This window comes from Carassius carassius, chromosome 20 (assembly GCF_963082965.1).
Source record: "Carassius carassius chromosome 20, fCarCar2.1, whole genome shotgun sequence".
Lineage (NCBI taxonomy): Eukaryota > Metazoa > Chordata > Actinopteri > Cypriniformes > Cyprinidae > Carassius > Carassius carassius.
This window is the reverse complement of record NC_081774.1, coordinates 7709184-7725259: the sequence shown is the minus strand read 5'-3', so window position 1 is coordinate 7725259 and position 16076 is coordinate 7709184. Positions and strand designations below refer to the sequence as shown.

The 16076-nt window shown below is 35.3% G+C and overlaps 2 protein-coding genes across 2 annotated transcripts; one reads left to right on the top strand and one right to left on the bottom strand.

Annotated features, from left to right (window-relative positions):
* Positions 1 to 128: 128 nt before the first annotated feature.
* Positions 129 to 3900, top strand: LOC132095934 (outer dense fiber protein 3-like protein 2). The gene is made up of 4 exons (XM_059501022.1): positions 129 to 177; positions 1693 to 1803; positions 2527 to 2640; positions 3391 to 3900. Exons 1-4 carry the CDS (start codon positions 129 to 131, stop codon positions 3879 to 3881), a joined length of 765 nt encoding a protein of 254 aa, XP_059357005.1. The 3' UTR covers positions 3882 to 3900.
* Positions 3901 to 7097: 3197 nt separating this feature from the next.
* On the bottom strand, positions 7098 to 9710 carry LOC132095738 (interleukin-27 subunit beta-like). The gene is made up of 6 exons (XM_059500849.1): positions 9508 to 9710; positions 9178 to 9381; positions 8929 to 9046; positions 8008 to 8186; positions 7564 to 7721; positions 7098 to 7394 (listed from the first exon to the last, which is right to left on the bottom strand). The coding sequence occupies exons 1-6, from the start codon at positions 9593 to 9595 to the stop codon at positions 7245 to 7247; spliced, it is 897 nt and encodes a 298-aa protein (XP_059356832.1). The 5' UTR covers positions 9596 to 9710; the 3' UTR covers positions 7098 to 7244.
* Positions 9711 to 16076: the final 6366 nt, after the last annotated feature.

The window sequence follows — 16076 nt, the reverse complement described above, 5'->3', positions numbered from 1 at the left end:
ATTCAGGTCTCAGTTGTATCTCTCCAGTGTGTCTAAACTGAAACTTCAACCTTTCCTGGACCTCCTTGAGCACTCTTGCTGCCGATTTTGCTGTCAGCTCTTTAAGCTCACCAGAAAATATACGCAGCATGGGGGAAGTGGTGAGGCGGCGCCCCATCATTGCTGGCAGGGAAAGAGGTAAGTTTGTGACCTCTCATTTCAGTGGATTCATTTGTCCAAATGATTGTGTCGAAAGAATTATTGAGCAAAGTGAGGAGATCTGACTATTTATTTTAGCACAGGGCTCTGTAAGTAGTTCAAACACACTTCATGCTCCTATTTGGCTCTTGAGACTGGATTGGCAGTTTGATGAAAGAAACTGTCAGTTAGGTCTTTTATTGCAACACCTGCTTGTATCTTTCTGAGAACAGAACGTCTTTTCTCTGGTCTTTTCTTGTTTTGGCCAAAGCTTTGAAAAGACTGTATGACATTTAACTATGTAGCAAAATTCATACGATTTCAAATGAAAGTTTACAGCCAAGGTTTTAGAAATGTGCACAGCATGTGTGACCTCTTATGTCTCACATGAATTACATTCCATAGTTTTATTTTAGATTTAATAAAAAAGGAAATGACTCATGTATAGATAGCAGATGTATACCTTATATTTACTAAGAAAACTAATCAGCTAAGCAGACATACTTGCATCTGTTATCAATTACAAATCCTTGTTATTTTAGTATTATTTTACTATTATAGTTTTATTAATATCTAGAATTTCCATTTATTTATATATTTTTACATTTATATCTTTGTTTATTTTTTTTTGGTTTTCGTTTTAGTTAAATTTTTAGTCAATTAGTTATGTGCTTTTGTCATTTTTATTCTTTTTTATTTTATTACAATTCAATTAATTTTATTATTGCTATTTAATTTATGTATATGCATTTCAGTTTTAATTTTCTTATTCTTCATCTTCAACTTGAAAGTAATTTCAATTAGTTGCCGAGGCAACATTTCAAATTTTTTCTAATCTCATATTTATACATTTTTTTTATTTTAGCTGTATTTCAATTAACAAAAATGTTTTCATATTTCTATGAGTTTTAGTTAATGATAATAACCCTTCTATACCGTATAAATCCTACCTTAAATATATATATATTTTTTTACATTTTGTCATTGTTATAATTATTTTTTAAAATAGTTCTATTTAGGTTTCATTTGTCTCTATTTCATTTTTATTTTTTATTTATTTTCAGTTATTTTAATGCTTCAGCTAAGTTATTTCAGTTATTTGCCAGTCATTTCAGTTAGTCTTTTATTAACAAAAATGTTTTTGTTAATGGTAATAACCATAATTACAGTATAATACTTTCATTTTAATTATTACTTTCTTATTATAGTGTGTATGTGTGTGTATATATATATATATATATAATTTGACTCTTAAGTGTGTGTATATATATTATATATATATAATTTCAGTTTTAATATTTAATTTTTTTCTTTTCAGTGCCTCAACTTTTCTAATTTAGTATTTCCATCTCATTTGTATTTTAAAGCTTTATTTCAATTAATAAAAATAGCTTATAATACTTCTAGTTTTAGTTTTAATTCTACTTATAAATACAATTCCAGTAATTACCCAACACAATTTCAGTAATAAATGCTAACAGGCTGCGCACTCTGTGTTTTTGTTTATGTCCACAGGCCCCGGGCCGGGGCGTTATGCTCTTCCCCCCACTATCGGTTACATCAACCATGACTACACCAAACCCAGCAGCCCGGCCTACTCCTTCCACAGCCGCATGAGCAGCAACAGTGAGTGACACCACACGAAATCAAACACTTCTCACACTGACAGATGACATGATCCACTCAACTAATGCTGGCTTTAATCATCTGAGAATGCTTTTAACAAGCATGTTCATGGATAAAATGGATATATATCAACGTGGCATTCCCATGAACTGATAATTTCATAGATTAATTAGTGTCTATTATGCAGCCCTGAAATATTAGGTGGATTTACACACACACCCTCAAATATTTAGATGCCTAATTAGTGACATGTAATGTGTGCTTCCTCATGGAAGAAACTGAGAACACCCAGTCGGATCAAAGTATTCATACAAGAATCCTTGCACATCTGGACTTTATATTACAAACAACAGCATGCAATATAATGATTAATGTTATTTCACTGGCATATTAAGCTAATAAAATCCACATGCTTGATTTTAATCCATATGTTTGATTTTAATTCACTTTAAATAGCATTTCTCTAGCTCAAACAGCAGAGCATGATACTAGCAACGGCAACACTGTCAGAAAAAATGGTACAGTACAAAACTTGACACTGGGAGGGTACCCTTTCAAAAAGGTACATTTTACCCTCAAAGGGTGATATTATTACCTAAAATGAGAACCTAAATGGTTCCTTTTACCATCCCAGTGACAGCTTTTCTACCAGTTTTTTTTCTGAGAGTGATGTCTGCCAAATCTAATTCTGATGTGTTTTCTCATAATGTTGCTTTTGAATAGTGGTGTCTGTGGATTCCAGTCCAGGGCCGCAATATCATGTAGATGCCAAAATGACACGCTTTGGTAGAGACGGTACTCCATCGTACTCCATGCAGGGCAGAAAGAAGAAGACAGGTGGGTTTTCATCTGATCTGATGCTAGAGTTTTCACCTTTTTTATTACACAGATCTGATGTGTATGAAGTCAACATGGAATGGCATAAAGAACATATTTACTTCTGTAACTTTACATATTCATGAATAAAATAGGATAGTCAGTAGAGTCCAACCGTCAGGTTCCGTAAGGAAAAATCCCATTCATTTTATCCATAGGGGAATTGATTTTTAAAATATAACTTTTTAAAGCCTACTACGAGCTACAAGGTTGTTAATTTATATTAGGTTATACACTTTTGTTTGAAGCCAGCAGACTGCTTTATTTCAACTTTTTCTAAACTCATGTTTAACAGCTGATTCTTTAGTGAGAAGCTGCATTTCCCATTACTTGTACCTTTGTCTTTTTGTCAGATATTCAAATATGTTTGTAATGTTGAGGTTGAAAAAAAAAGGGCACTCAATAACAAACTCTCACTCTATAAGAAAAGAAATTGGGTCGGGCTTACATTTTATCCATCTGGGATTGGTTATATATAAAATGAAAATGGGAATTGCCAGAATGTAAGGGTTCACTGAGAGAAATTGGTAAAGGCATCTGAAAAAAAACACACACAAAAAAAAACATGCACATGCACTTTTTGGATGAATCAAGCAATGGTAATGTGTATCCAGAAAGTAAATAGCATCATTTTATGTCATATTCACTTAAGCTTTTAAGAGGGGATGCATAATCATATAAAGAAATTGCTGATTCTGTGTTTTTGATCAGCTGATACATTCCAGACTCCTGGACCCGGAGCCTACAGTCCTGAGAAAGCTCCACCTTTGAACCTTCACCACAAACCTCCGTCTTACACCATGGCCTACCGCACACGCTACCGCAGTGTGGACCCTGTACCGGCCCCCAACCGCTACACCTTACCCAACCTCTTCGGCTCTCATGTTCCCCACAAACCCGCCAGCGCTAGCTTCACAATATCAGCACGCAGGAAAGCAGGCGGCCCATCGGAGGACCTGTCCATGACCCCAGGGCCTGGCCGTTACAACAGCACAGAGCCAAGCATTTACCTGAACAGACAGCCTTCTTTCTCCCTGCAAAGCCGTAGTAATATTCCCAGCGATGCCACTCGGAAGCCTGGTCCAGGCACGCACAGCCCAGAAAAGGTGACGGCACACTTGCCTCGTGCACCATCTTTCTCCATGGGTGTTCGTCACTCAGAGTTTGTAACACCACTGATTGTTGACGTATTAGAGTATTAGACATATTAGTATTAAATGTATTAGAAGGGTTTCAGGCACTGCTTTGTGGGCAGAGTAGGTGAGTGAAGCGGAGCGGTGTGACATAGTAGGCCTAATTGTTTACTGTTCGTACCGAAATTCTTGGATAATTATGTACAATTATGCATGCTGATAAATGGCAGTTATCGTGTTTCAAAACATAATTCTTACATTCTTCTTAATTGTATAAATTGTATTAATTAAAATATATTCAATATATCAATCTAACCTAAGCAAACATACTCTACCTAAAATGCAAAAACTGAAGAAGTGTGTTTGATTTTCGTTCACTTTATTTCCGTGAAAATAGCTAGCGTTGTTGTGCAATAGAACAATCAAAATAGGCTGATTAAAACACAAACGCACACACACACGAGATGAAATGTGCATAGATCTTTACAAAATACATCTGGATTATAAAGCATGTGAAAAGCACACACAAGATAAAAGGCACTTAAAGAACGCTTGGATTATGGACTGCGTTGAGCGAGCGGCGCTTAGCGTATTGAGCGAGCGGAGAGGAATCTTCAGAAAGGCGATCAGTGCTCTTAAAGAAATATGACCTGCTCTTAAAGAAATATTACCACTCTACTCCACTCACATGCTCTGTTTGTGGGTACCTATAAAAAGGATTTGGCTGTAAGTCAAAAAAATATTACGTTAAGGGAAAAATAAAGTCACAATCTTCATTACCTGACCTGACCTATTTTATGTAAAGAGATGCTGAACATTTTTCATTTAGCTACATCAGTTATTTTTTAAAGGTTCACCCATAAAATAAAAAGCTGGATCTTAATTTTTTGTGTGAATTATTTCTTTAAAGAGTAACTAAACCCTAAACCAACTTTTTTTAGTTAATGATCTATAAGAATGGGGCTTTATTAGTGCTGTTCATTGATTCGAGTAACTTTTTTGACATTTGAGTATAAAGTGTTTTAATTCTACAATATATGGTGTAAAAACGTGTGAGTGCTGCCCTCTTCAGGTTGAACGGTGGCTACTGCAGTTGATTTTTCCTATTGGATGTTGCGGTGGCAAGTGACGTAAGCGGTGGCAGGTGACGTAAGCGGTTTCCAGCTCACCACGCCCCTTGGTACGAGCTACCACGCCCTTGGCAGTATAAAACCATCAAAATCACTGTAGTGAGTCAGGAGCTGGAATTGCGAGTATTGGTAACGACCAGGATAGACTAATATAGCATCTATTTAGCATAGCAATTATATAGTTATTTAGATCTTCAAGTTAGCTAGATTTATCTGTATTTAGTACAGTGGTCAGGATGGTACGGAGGTGTGTTGCTGGTTGCTACAGCACTGCTGGACTGCATAGTTTACCAGCAGACTTTAAAATTAAGCGCCAGTGATTGCATGCATTTGGCCTGGAAGACCGCAAGTTCCCGCCTAGAGCTCGAATGTGCAAACTGCGTTTTACACGGGATTGCTTCTCCAACGCAATGGAGGTGGAAATGGGCTTCTCCACACAGCTCGCGCTGAAAAGCGACGCGGTGCGGGAGGTAAGACCGCAGTTTGAGCCAGCGGCTCGAATTGATATGAACAGACACCTCGACACGCTCCACTTCAGGTAAAAGTGGGGGAGAAAAGTCCTCTACTTCAAATGATCGCTCTGTTGCAAAGCTACTTGCGTCATTACAGTCACTCTCCATTTTAGCGTCTCTGACAGCAGCTGTCAATCAATCCGTCACTGCGAGTCTCAGGATCCCGCCGCACTCGCTCAGCCCCACCCTAGGTTCGTCCCAACTATCTCCGCTGTGATCTGCCCACTTTTCAGCATTTTTCAAATATTGTCAGTGGGTGGAGTCAGGCTCTGAGCAGGGGTTTAGTTACACTTTAATACTTTTCTTGGGTTTATAAATCTTTTTTTTTTTTTTTAATGGAGGGTCTATTTACACTAAGTGCAAATAGCCCGCCTTGTTGGCTGAAGATATTTACACTAACTCCGCCCACCAATGTGTGATTCGGCTAATCAAGACTGCAAAAGACAACCAATAACCATCTGCGAAGATAGTAAAATGTGTGACGTATTCATTTTGACACAATCAACCTGGGTTCGAATCTGCCTTTTGGCACACTTTTTTCTCCCTTTTCAAATTTCAGATCACATCAGAAAAGCATTTATTTCAGTGAAAATGAAGAATATAATCAAAAAGTTTAAAAATAACGTATCGGGTAGGGTTAGGATAGGTGGAAAGGAGGGCTTTATTGTCCCAATAAGATGACATTCATTTAATAATTTGAATTAAAATTTCAATTTACACTCAATTAGTTAATATTGTATACGGTTTTAAAATGTACTACAATACTGAGGTGCAGATAATTGTTACTATTTGCAATAAGTTGTAATTTTAACATACTGTTGTTTAAAAAATAAAAAATGCTGCTATATGCACTTAGCTGCTGAATTTGTTTTATTAAAAATTAAATAAAGCTGAAATAAATAAGAAATATAATAAAATATAAATATCAATTGAAAAACATTAGACTTATCAAACTTAAATAAAAATTAGAAATGGTGCCTTGGCAACTAATTTCAATAAAATTAGTTGCAGTTAACAGAAATAAATAAATGTTAAGTTTAATTACAAAGCTTAAAAATAAATTAAAGCTAAATAGATGTATAAAAATAATAAAAAGAAATTAACTAAGAAATACAACTAATATTAAATGATAGAAACTATGAAATCATAAAACTATATAAATCAAATGAAAGAAAATAAATAAAATATAAATATTATAACGAACAACCTAAAACTTTAGAAATATTTTTTAATAAAAAGTACATAAACCTAAACTAAAATTAAGCCTGAAAATATAAAAACTAATTTTAAATATTGTTAAATTCTATAAGAGTGTATAAATAATACCACAAAACACAGTTTATAATACACTAGTCAACATTTGAAGTGGGTCAAAACCTTGATGAAGTCTTTTTGATCCACTTCAAATGTTGACTATAATAAAAACACGAGTATACAAGTCTGAATATATATTTAGAACATTTTTATTAAACTTTTCTGTACAGCTTTTTTATTTTGTTACATTGTTTTTCTTTTCTTGTGCTTCTTGAAAATGTGTGATTTTTATTGTTTCCCAAACCAGTTAAAATCTGTTAGGTAATAAAGAATAGATAAGAAAATTTTTTACAAGCTTTGCGATTACATGAAAGTGAAGCCATACTGTCTATTATTTTAACAAAATTCTCCACATTGAGCTTGCAGATTGGTTGTCATTGCCTTTATAAACACAGTTTTCCTTTGGTGACACAATAAGAACTAATAACAATTCTAAAACATTTGGTTAATGTAGTGTAATGTCATGATTCACCACATCAGTTGATAGGTACAGTGGCACTTATTGGTTCACTCCAGTCACTGCTTTGTCCATCATCCAGGGAGTCCTTTGCAGATATTTGGATGTAGTAAGTCCGTCCTGCCACCAGACCACTCAAAACCATTTTATTAGACTCATAAGGGCCCATCTAGAAAACAAAGAATGTTAAAGTATTAAAAACCACTATATGTCCTTCCTGTAGCATGAGGTGACTTTTCAAATATTGCTTTCTGTTTGGTGCCTTTGTTTCAGTACTTGACAGCTAGGCATCTAGTTGCATTAAACACCATTGAACATGGTTTACACAGGAAACTCACTGTTCTTGCTGTCTCAGGTTTGCCCCAGTGGAATTTCACTGTGTATTTAAGGAGAAAGTTGACAGGATCCGGCCAAGTGGGTGGTGGACCCCACTGCACAGACAGCTTCCTGCCTGGCATTACCATCATGCTCACATTCACCGGAGGATCAGGTTTCACTACAGACCAACCAAGAACAAGAATTTAAACACTCAATTTGAGCTCATGGCATATGCATCAAGATCTAGACATTGATAAATCCTTTAAAATACAGCAAAAGCCGCTGTTTCATCAGAGCCAAAGCTTAAACTGATATTTTTGGATGTAAATACTTATTAAGAATGTCAGATTTTTTTACATATTCATATGATTAGGTTGTATTATAATAACATTTCAAAAAATACAAATAAAGACAAACCAGTGGAATAAATAAAAAGGTATAAAAGAGGACTATGAAAATCTCACCTATCTGTTCAAAAATAATTGGCCATATGCGTGTTGAGCTACCCAGAGCGTTAATAGCTGTAATGTTGATGAGAGTCCGTTCACTTGCAAAGATCTCCAGTTGCTCTAACGCACATTGCCTGTCTTGTTCTCCCCATTTCTGGCACTGACGGGCACTTGACACCGGGTCTAAAAAGCTCCTAAATTAAAATGGAGAAGAACTTCAGCAAATATTCTGAACAATTATACTTTATTTTTGAAATCATCCAAAATAAGATACAATTATACAATTAGAGCAATTTACAACGGGTGTACAATTTAAAGTACAGCTCAATATTCAGAATAAAGAAATATTTAAAAACATTTTAAATGAACACTTAATTCAAGAATTCTGTCATTATTTACTCACAATGCTCATTAGAATCCAAACCCATTTATTAAAAACTATGTCTGATTCATGAACAAATCATTATTTTGAGTTGGAACTTTTCAATTAATCAATAATGATTCACTTAATGATTCACTCATGAATCAGACACTATCACAGATTCTCCAGAAGACTTGGAATATAGAGCACAAGTCATATGGACTATTTAACGGTGCTTTCACATTGCTTTTAAACCATTAAACGGTTATTTATAAAGACGATATGTATAGCATTAAAAGGTAATCATTCAGAATTCAAGGCACTAAATATACTGTATAATTTTAAAAATAGATGTTTTTTTGCAATGATGCCACAGAAGAACCGTTTTTGGTTCCCCAAAGAACATTTAAGTGAAAGTTCTAAAAATAATAATTTTTCTTATTGTGTAAAAGATTTGAATAATGTAAAGAATATTTCTTCCGCTTTAAAGAACATTTTGTGCAATGGATGGTACAGGTTCTGCATGGAACCACTAATGCCATTAAAGGACCTATATTTTTAAGAATGTAAGATACCTGTATGTAGCAATATAATGTGTTGGAAGTATTGGGTCTGGAGTCAGTGTCCAAGAGCATATTGCCCTTTTAGGGTAACTTGGAGACCAACAATGCACATCCGGAAGAGAAGGGGGATCTGAACAGAGCAAACATTACACAGTGATGGAATTTCAGTTTAAGCTCTTTGTCTCATAGGAAAATAGTGTGACATTTTACCAGGCTGTAAAATGTATGTACAGCAATAAAGGAAAATATGCATAAACCTACATCCCAGGTGTAGAGATACTGTTTGTATCAATTCTCCATTCGGTTGGTGGCAGGTGTAGATGCCTTGGTCCTTCAAACTGCTGTTCTGTATGGAGAGAACAGGGCTTGAGACAAGCACTGAATCGTTGAATCTCCACTCCACCCCTTTTTCTTCTCCGTCAGAGCATGGTATCTTCACAGATGAACCCACTGCTACAAACAGGTCTATTGAGGGAGGTGAGGAGGAAAAGAGACAGGCTTGGACAGATCCAACACGCTGTGTGTGTGTGTATGTAGGAGTTTGTGTAGAGGTGTCTGTGCATGAGAGAGTAAAATTTGTTTAAAGCTTACCTCGAGTCTCTGACAGTAAGGTGCTCGTGTCTTGGCTAAAAACTCCACTTGTTATGGCCAGCGCTCCAAAAACATATATCAAGCACATTTTTTTGGTGTTTTATGGTTACAAGAACGTAAACTTGGTGCTTTTATAATTGAAGAAACTAGGTATGTGTGTAGTCACACACAGAGGTTCAAGCTGTTCTGTTGTGGAATTTAGTTAATCATTAGTTGGTAAATCTATTTGCAAAAGAAGGCAGGCTACTGTTGGGCACCAGTGTGGAAATAAATATATGAAATTTCAAAAATGCAATGCAGTGTCAGATAATAAAAAAAAGGAAAATGCAACTAAAACACTTCAAGTGTTTAGAAATTTAGTTTTAAATAATGTGCAAATTCAAATTAGTTCATGAATAATAGATCTCAACAACAACAAAATTGTAGATTCAAAAACTAAATTAGTCATTATGTAAAAAGGAAGTCAAAGAATGCATTCAATAACCCTTTGTATTAAAACGTATTAATTGATATTAAAAGGAATGGCTTGTCAAAAATGAAAATTTAATTATAATTTACTCACAAATTAGTTTATTTTTATCAGAACTATTTTGAAGAAATTTATCATTACAGCATTCTCTCACCAATGGATGCAGTGAATGAGTGCCGTCAGAATGAGTCTAATCAGCTGATAAAAATCTGATTATGATCCAAAAGTAATGCACATCCAGGATAACACTTCTTCCAGTGAAAACATCCCCTGTCGTCTTCTCACATCAAAATCCACAAACAGATTGACTGTTTAACTGTTTTTGCTCATTAACAGTGCTTGAACTCTTTATATTTTTACAGGAGAAAGCAATATTATTGATAGGAGAAGAACCGGTTTAAAGTTTAAAAATATCTTGATGCTGGATTTGTTTTTTTGTTTTGAAACACACAGCTTTTCACTTCACAAGATGTTAATTGATGGACTGCAATCGTGTGGATTACCTGTGGATTATTACAATGTTTTTATCAGCAAAGCAAATGTTAATTTTTGGGTGAAATATTCCTTTTAAATAATGTTTACTGTACTACTACCTACTGCTGGGTCAGCGCATACAAATAACCACTGATAAAGGGTTATGAATTATTAAAATCACAGTTTCCTCAAACAACAGATCCTACAAACAATGAATGCATCAACACATCATTAGTTTCATGTTTGCAAAACAGAAACATGACACACTTGTGGTTAATAAAACAGATACAATCCAGGAAGGTATTTTGACATCACTACAGAATCCCAATCATTTATGTGCTCATAAATGACAACAGCACCCAGCCGTCCAATCACTTGATTCATACCTCAAGGTGCATCTTAGCAAATTGTTTTATAGTGCCTTATGATTCATAAAATATTTTATCCAGCCCATCAATTATAATTTAAACTGAGAAAAAAAATTCTCAGTTTACATACTGCAGGGTTCAGTGAGTAGTTTTCGGCTACCATGTGGACTGTGATATAATGAGGTCAGAATCCTTCTGTAAACAGCACAATGTGCTTGTTTATTAAGTGTGTGGGACTGTTCTCATTCTTCCATGTATTTTCCCAATCCTGAGTGAAGACTTAATTCACATAAGCCTTGAAAGTGCAACAACTTTAAATGAAAACATGTTTTTCATTTGAGCCCCTTGGCTGAGACTGAGAATTAAAGGAGACTGAGATTACTACAATGAGAACTGAGGACTCAAGTACACTGACAGACAGTATTAAGGACATTTCATATTTTTTTTTTCATATCATTTCATAGAGTTGTTTTTTATGTCTTAATATTACGCTGTTAAAGAGTGAGGCCTGCTCTATACGGTGATGTCTTTATGCATTTTTAGAGACAACATGGTTGAATTTGTTGATTGAAAGTTTATTCAAAAATTATCCATGTAAATTTTATTGCTCAGACATGATACTTTCATGCTTTAAGAGGCTTAATTGCGTTTTTTTGATAGATTTAATTGAATAATAATAATAATCTTTTAGGTAGCTATTTATACTTAAAGATTGCTTAGGAAAATATATGCATAAACTATTGCATACGTACAGTAGGCCTAAGCCTTTAATGTAAGAACTTTACAATTAATGATAGCAGAGACCAGATAATCTGGTTTTGGAAGAATTTGATGAGAACTTTTCTGAGATCAGACACCAGCACATGTCTTTTTAAGGCTTTATGAATGTAACTTGCTGTGTCTTTCCAAATCCCAGATATGAGGTAAGAAGTATCAACTGCCTGCAAACAAACAATGTAATTTGGATTATTATGGTTGTAAAGGGTAAGATGTTATCTATGAGCCTTATGACATCACAACAGAAGCTTTAAATGATTAAAAACAGAATCATCTGGCCCTTCTAAAGAGGAGCATTTGCTTTAAAGACAGCAGCATTAAAATTCTACCTGAAGTCTGTGAAAAACCTGATGAGCATGTTCTCCAGCATGATTTGAATATGGTTTAAATTAGATTTTCAAAGTCGGCTGAGACCTTTAAACTTTGAAAACGGGAGGAAAGAAAGAACCAATGAACGAACAAACTGGGGTCTTTAGGCCCCATCTAGTGGTTGTTGAACATTATTGCATTTTGTTGGAACTTAGCATTTTCAGTAGCCCACCTGCGAGAGGAGCTACTGTATATTTCTATTTATTTTCTTTTACTGTCTATGCTATTTATCCATTCAAACAGGTAGTCCATATGATTGATGAGCAGCTTTTCTAAGTGTTTGTGTGAAGAACACACTAAAATGTAGGTCACTATTACTGATACTCTTCAGTCAACCTGTAAGTTTTCAGTCCATAATGGCGGCCGCGCCGTCACGTCATGGGGGCAACTGTTGCTACGGAGCGTTCTATTTATGGCGCTCGCTTTGTGTCATTCGGCGACGAGACTGACAAGCACGACAGATAACACACGTGTATACGTGCGTGTACGTCTCCATTTGTTTTATATGGAGACGTACACGCAAATATCACGTCACGTAGACACGTCAATAACGTGTAGCTGTTGATTTTTACAGACGTGACGGCGGCGTCACGTTAGAAGTTAACGTGTGGATTACGTCTGTACGTCTTAACGTCTGTACATCTGCCCGTCTTAACGTCTGCCCGTCTGCACGTCTGCCCGTCTGCACGTCTTAACGTCTGCCCGCCTAATTTTCCTTATTTTCTCATACTTTTACTGTTATAGACATTCTAGATAATCTTATTTTGGCAGTTTACTTAGAACTACATTGGATTTATTTATTTTTATAATGCTGAATGTTAAGTAGGCTACATACATTTGGTATCCCAATGATATACAAGTCTATTGTCATGTATATACGATCTTATGAGAGACAAATAAAATGGGCTAGTAAAATTCAGAAAAAGTGGGTCATATCATTATTTGTTTGTTTAAGATTTGTTAAAGCCCTGCAGCAGCCGGTCTGCATGCCTCAAGTTCATTCATAGATGCTGCATTTAGTTTTAATTAACCATTCAGAAACGTATTGGATTTTAAACTAAAATAAATTATCAATCATTCAATTTAAAATCGTTTAACATAAATACTATTTAATAGAGCTACACTAAATATAAAGCCTAGCACTCTATTAAATTGAGCCTAGTCATACTGCACATTTTTTACTACTATGTTAAGAGCCCTGATAAATAAACTGTAACAGGCTTAAACGGATGCATCTTGTTTTCACCTGCAGGAAAAACAAACAGTTAAAACAAAAATGACAGTAAATGACCACTAAAGTCAGTAGGTGGCAGCAGAGGGACACTTATCTGCTCATTAGCCATGTCCACTCCTTGATCTATTTGTAAGGAAGTTTCAGTAAGTTTTGGGTCATTTATTCCTGTACATTAAGGGCTCAGTGCATTAACAATTTCATAAAGGAGCAATGTTCGATATAGTATACATTTGCTTTTCTAAAATATTTTCAGTGCTTTAAATGTCTTACAGATTTGTATTGTATGGGGGTTCTGCGTCTTTGGAAAAGTTATATTCCACTAACACAAGATAATTAATGAGTGAAATGTATGACTGAATGATTTTTTTAATTTATTTTTATGTCAAAACGAAGCGTTTGTAATGTCATTTGTAGCATCTTTTAATAACAGAATAATAGACTTAAATGGTCAGAGTATGACTGATTTATTCTGTGGTATTGTCTGCATGCTGGTCCTATTCCTGTCTACTTATTGATACACGAGATACCCATACCTTTACCCTGCTCTTAAGCACACACAATAATCATAAATGCAACACTAAATCTTTAAATCATGGGAAATAAAGTTTGTTACATAAATAAGAATAACAGTAAAAAGCATTTTCTTAACAATTTTGCAGTTATTGAAGTACATGTTTTTCATTCCATATTGCTCCATTTGCACAATCTGTATTGTCATCACTGGAATTCTTGTAAGAGCAGATTGACATCAATTAAAAGTCAAATTAGTAGTCAACACTGCAGTTATATTGTATAAAACTGACTAAATGCTATGGCATAATCATGTTTATATTACTTATATGATTAACCAATATTATCCAATATCCAAAAGCAGCCATATCACCCTGTAGCCTAAGACTGGTTCAGTGCCGGCCCGAGCCTCTTGGGGGCCCTAAGCAGAATTTGATTTGGGGGCCCCCCTCCCACCACACAGAGTCACCTGTGCTAGATTATTGACACAAATGTCACGCTATAATGTTATAGCGAATATTATAAACGTATACAGTGAGGTTATAATACAAAATAAATAAAAAAAACGATACTTAAAATATTTCACTCTTTTATTAAAACTTCTGAATACAATCTGTCACAAAACATTAAATAAACTATTTACAAATGTGCATTAAATGTGCAATCTTTTAAATAAAACCAAAATAGACATCAATATAATAAAAAATAGAATGTTACAAAAAAAAAGATCCTTAAATAATGAAAGCAAACATAAGAACAGCAAGGGTTCAACAATGACACCTCACAACTGTACAACAATGACCTCAAAATCGTTCCTTTCTTGCTTTTCTGGAGGCAAAGTCACTGATGACATCATTGTATGGTATTGCTTGGCCAACTTTGTTATTAATACTAATGACTGCAAGTCCACTTAGTCTTTCCTGGGCCATTGATGATCTCAAGTATGTTTTTATCAATTTGAGCTTGGAAAAGCTCCTCTCTGCTGAGGCAACTGACACAGGCAGAGTGCAGGCTATCCTGAGAGCTACCCAAAGATTTGGGTAAAGCTCACACATCTCATTTTGTGAGAGGTATGTGAGAAGCTCAAAGGCAGTCATCATAGTTTGGGGAAGTTCAGGAAGACTCTATATCTCTACTGCCAGTGCGCTACCATCAATATCAGCCTCCTCTCCACAAGAGAGTTTTTCCCCAAGAAGCTCACATTGCTCCCTCTGGACCTTTCGATCTAGCTCCCTAAAATTGAGCAGCACTCCAAAGTTCTCTTTAACCTCACTTAGAGACTTAAATCTATCCTCCAATGACAGAATGCTACAGTCCACTACAGCAGTAAAAAATGACACTTCCAGCCTCTTCATAGCATCCACTATTGGCTCATCTGCAGCCTCATAGGCAAAGTGCCTTTTTGTAGAACGCAATCGCTTCTCTTTCAGCACTGCTTCTGTGTTCATCCGCTCACAAATTTCTTTAGCAGATGTCTGTGCATCATAGAAGCCTGTTTTTCGGTAACTGATCAGTTCGCCTTTGTTCTTTTTTACAAGGTTAACCGCTACATCAAGCTGCATGTTGGTTGATTGTAGAAGCTTGCTCGTGATGTTAATTTTAGACAAAATGTCACACCAGACAACACAACAACGCTTTCAGTCGCATGTAACTCTGCAGTGGATGAACCAGCAATGATAAAATAAACAAACAAACAAACAAATAAATAAAAAAAAGCTAAATGTGTCATGTCATATTAAAGGACAATTCCAGTGAAAAATGAACCTAGGGGTAATTAACACATGGTCAAATGTAAAGAGTTTTATCTCTAAAAACAGATTAGCTTATAACGCTAGTATATGGGGCACATAGTAAGTATAAAGTATCGTTTAAAGTCTTTATAAAGTATCTTCTTATTAAACTGTCTGTACACTTACAAAGTTCTCAATACTTCGGTTTGCATGTAGGGACCCTCATTATGCTACCGTGTTAGTGTGAGGCTATTTTGAGCTTTGTTAGTGGTATTAACTAGCGATTTACTTTTACTTACTCTGTGCCCCATATACTAGCGTTATAAGATCATCTGTTTTTAGAGATAAAAATCTTTACATTCGATTATCATGAAAACGCATTCCAGGGAACGATCGACTCAGTAACCATGTGTTAATTACCCCGTAATTGTCCTTTAACAGGCTATGTAACCATTTGCCATAAAGAAAAACCTCACCTGCTGTATCATCACCTGAGGAGGCTCTGACACTTGATGAAACATTAGGGGCAGGTAGGGTTGGTTGTGCTCCAAAATACTTCAACAGTGTTCCTGGGGAAAAAAATAGCATTTCATAAATGCATAGTTGATCGAGCAGAATGAGTTTATTTTGCCATCATT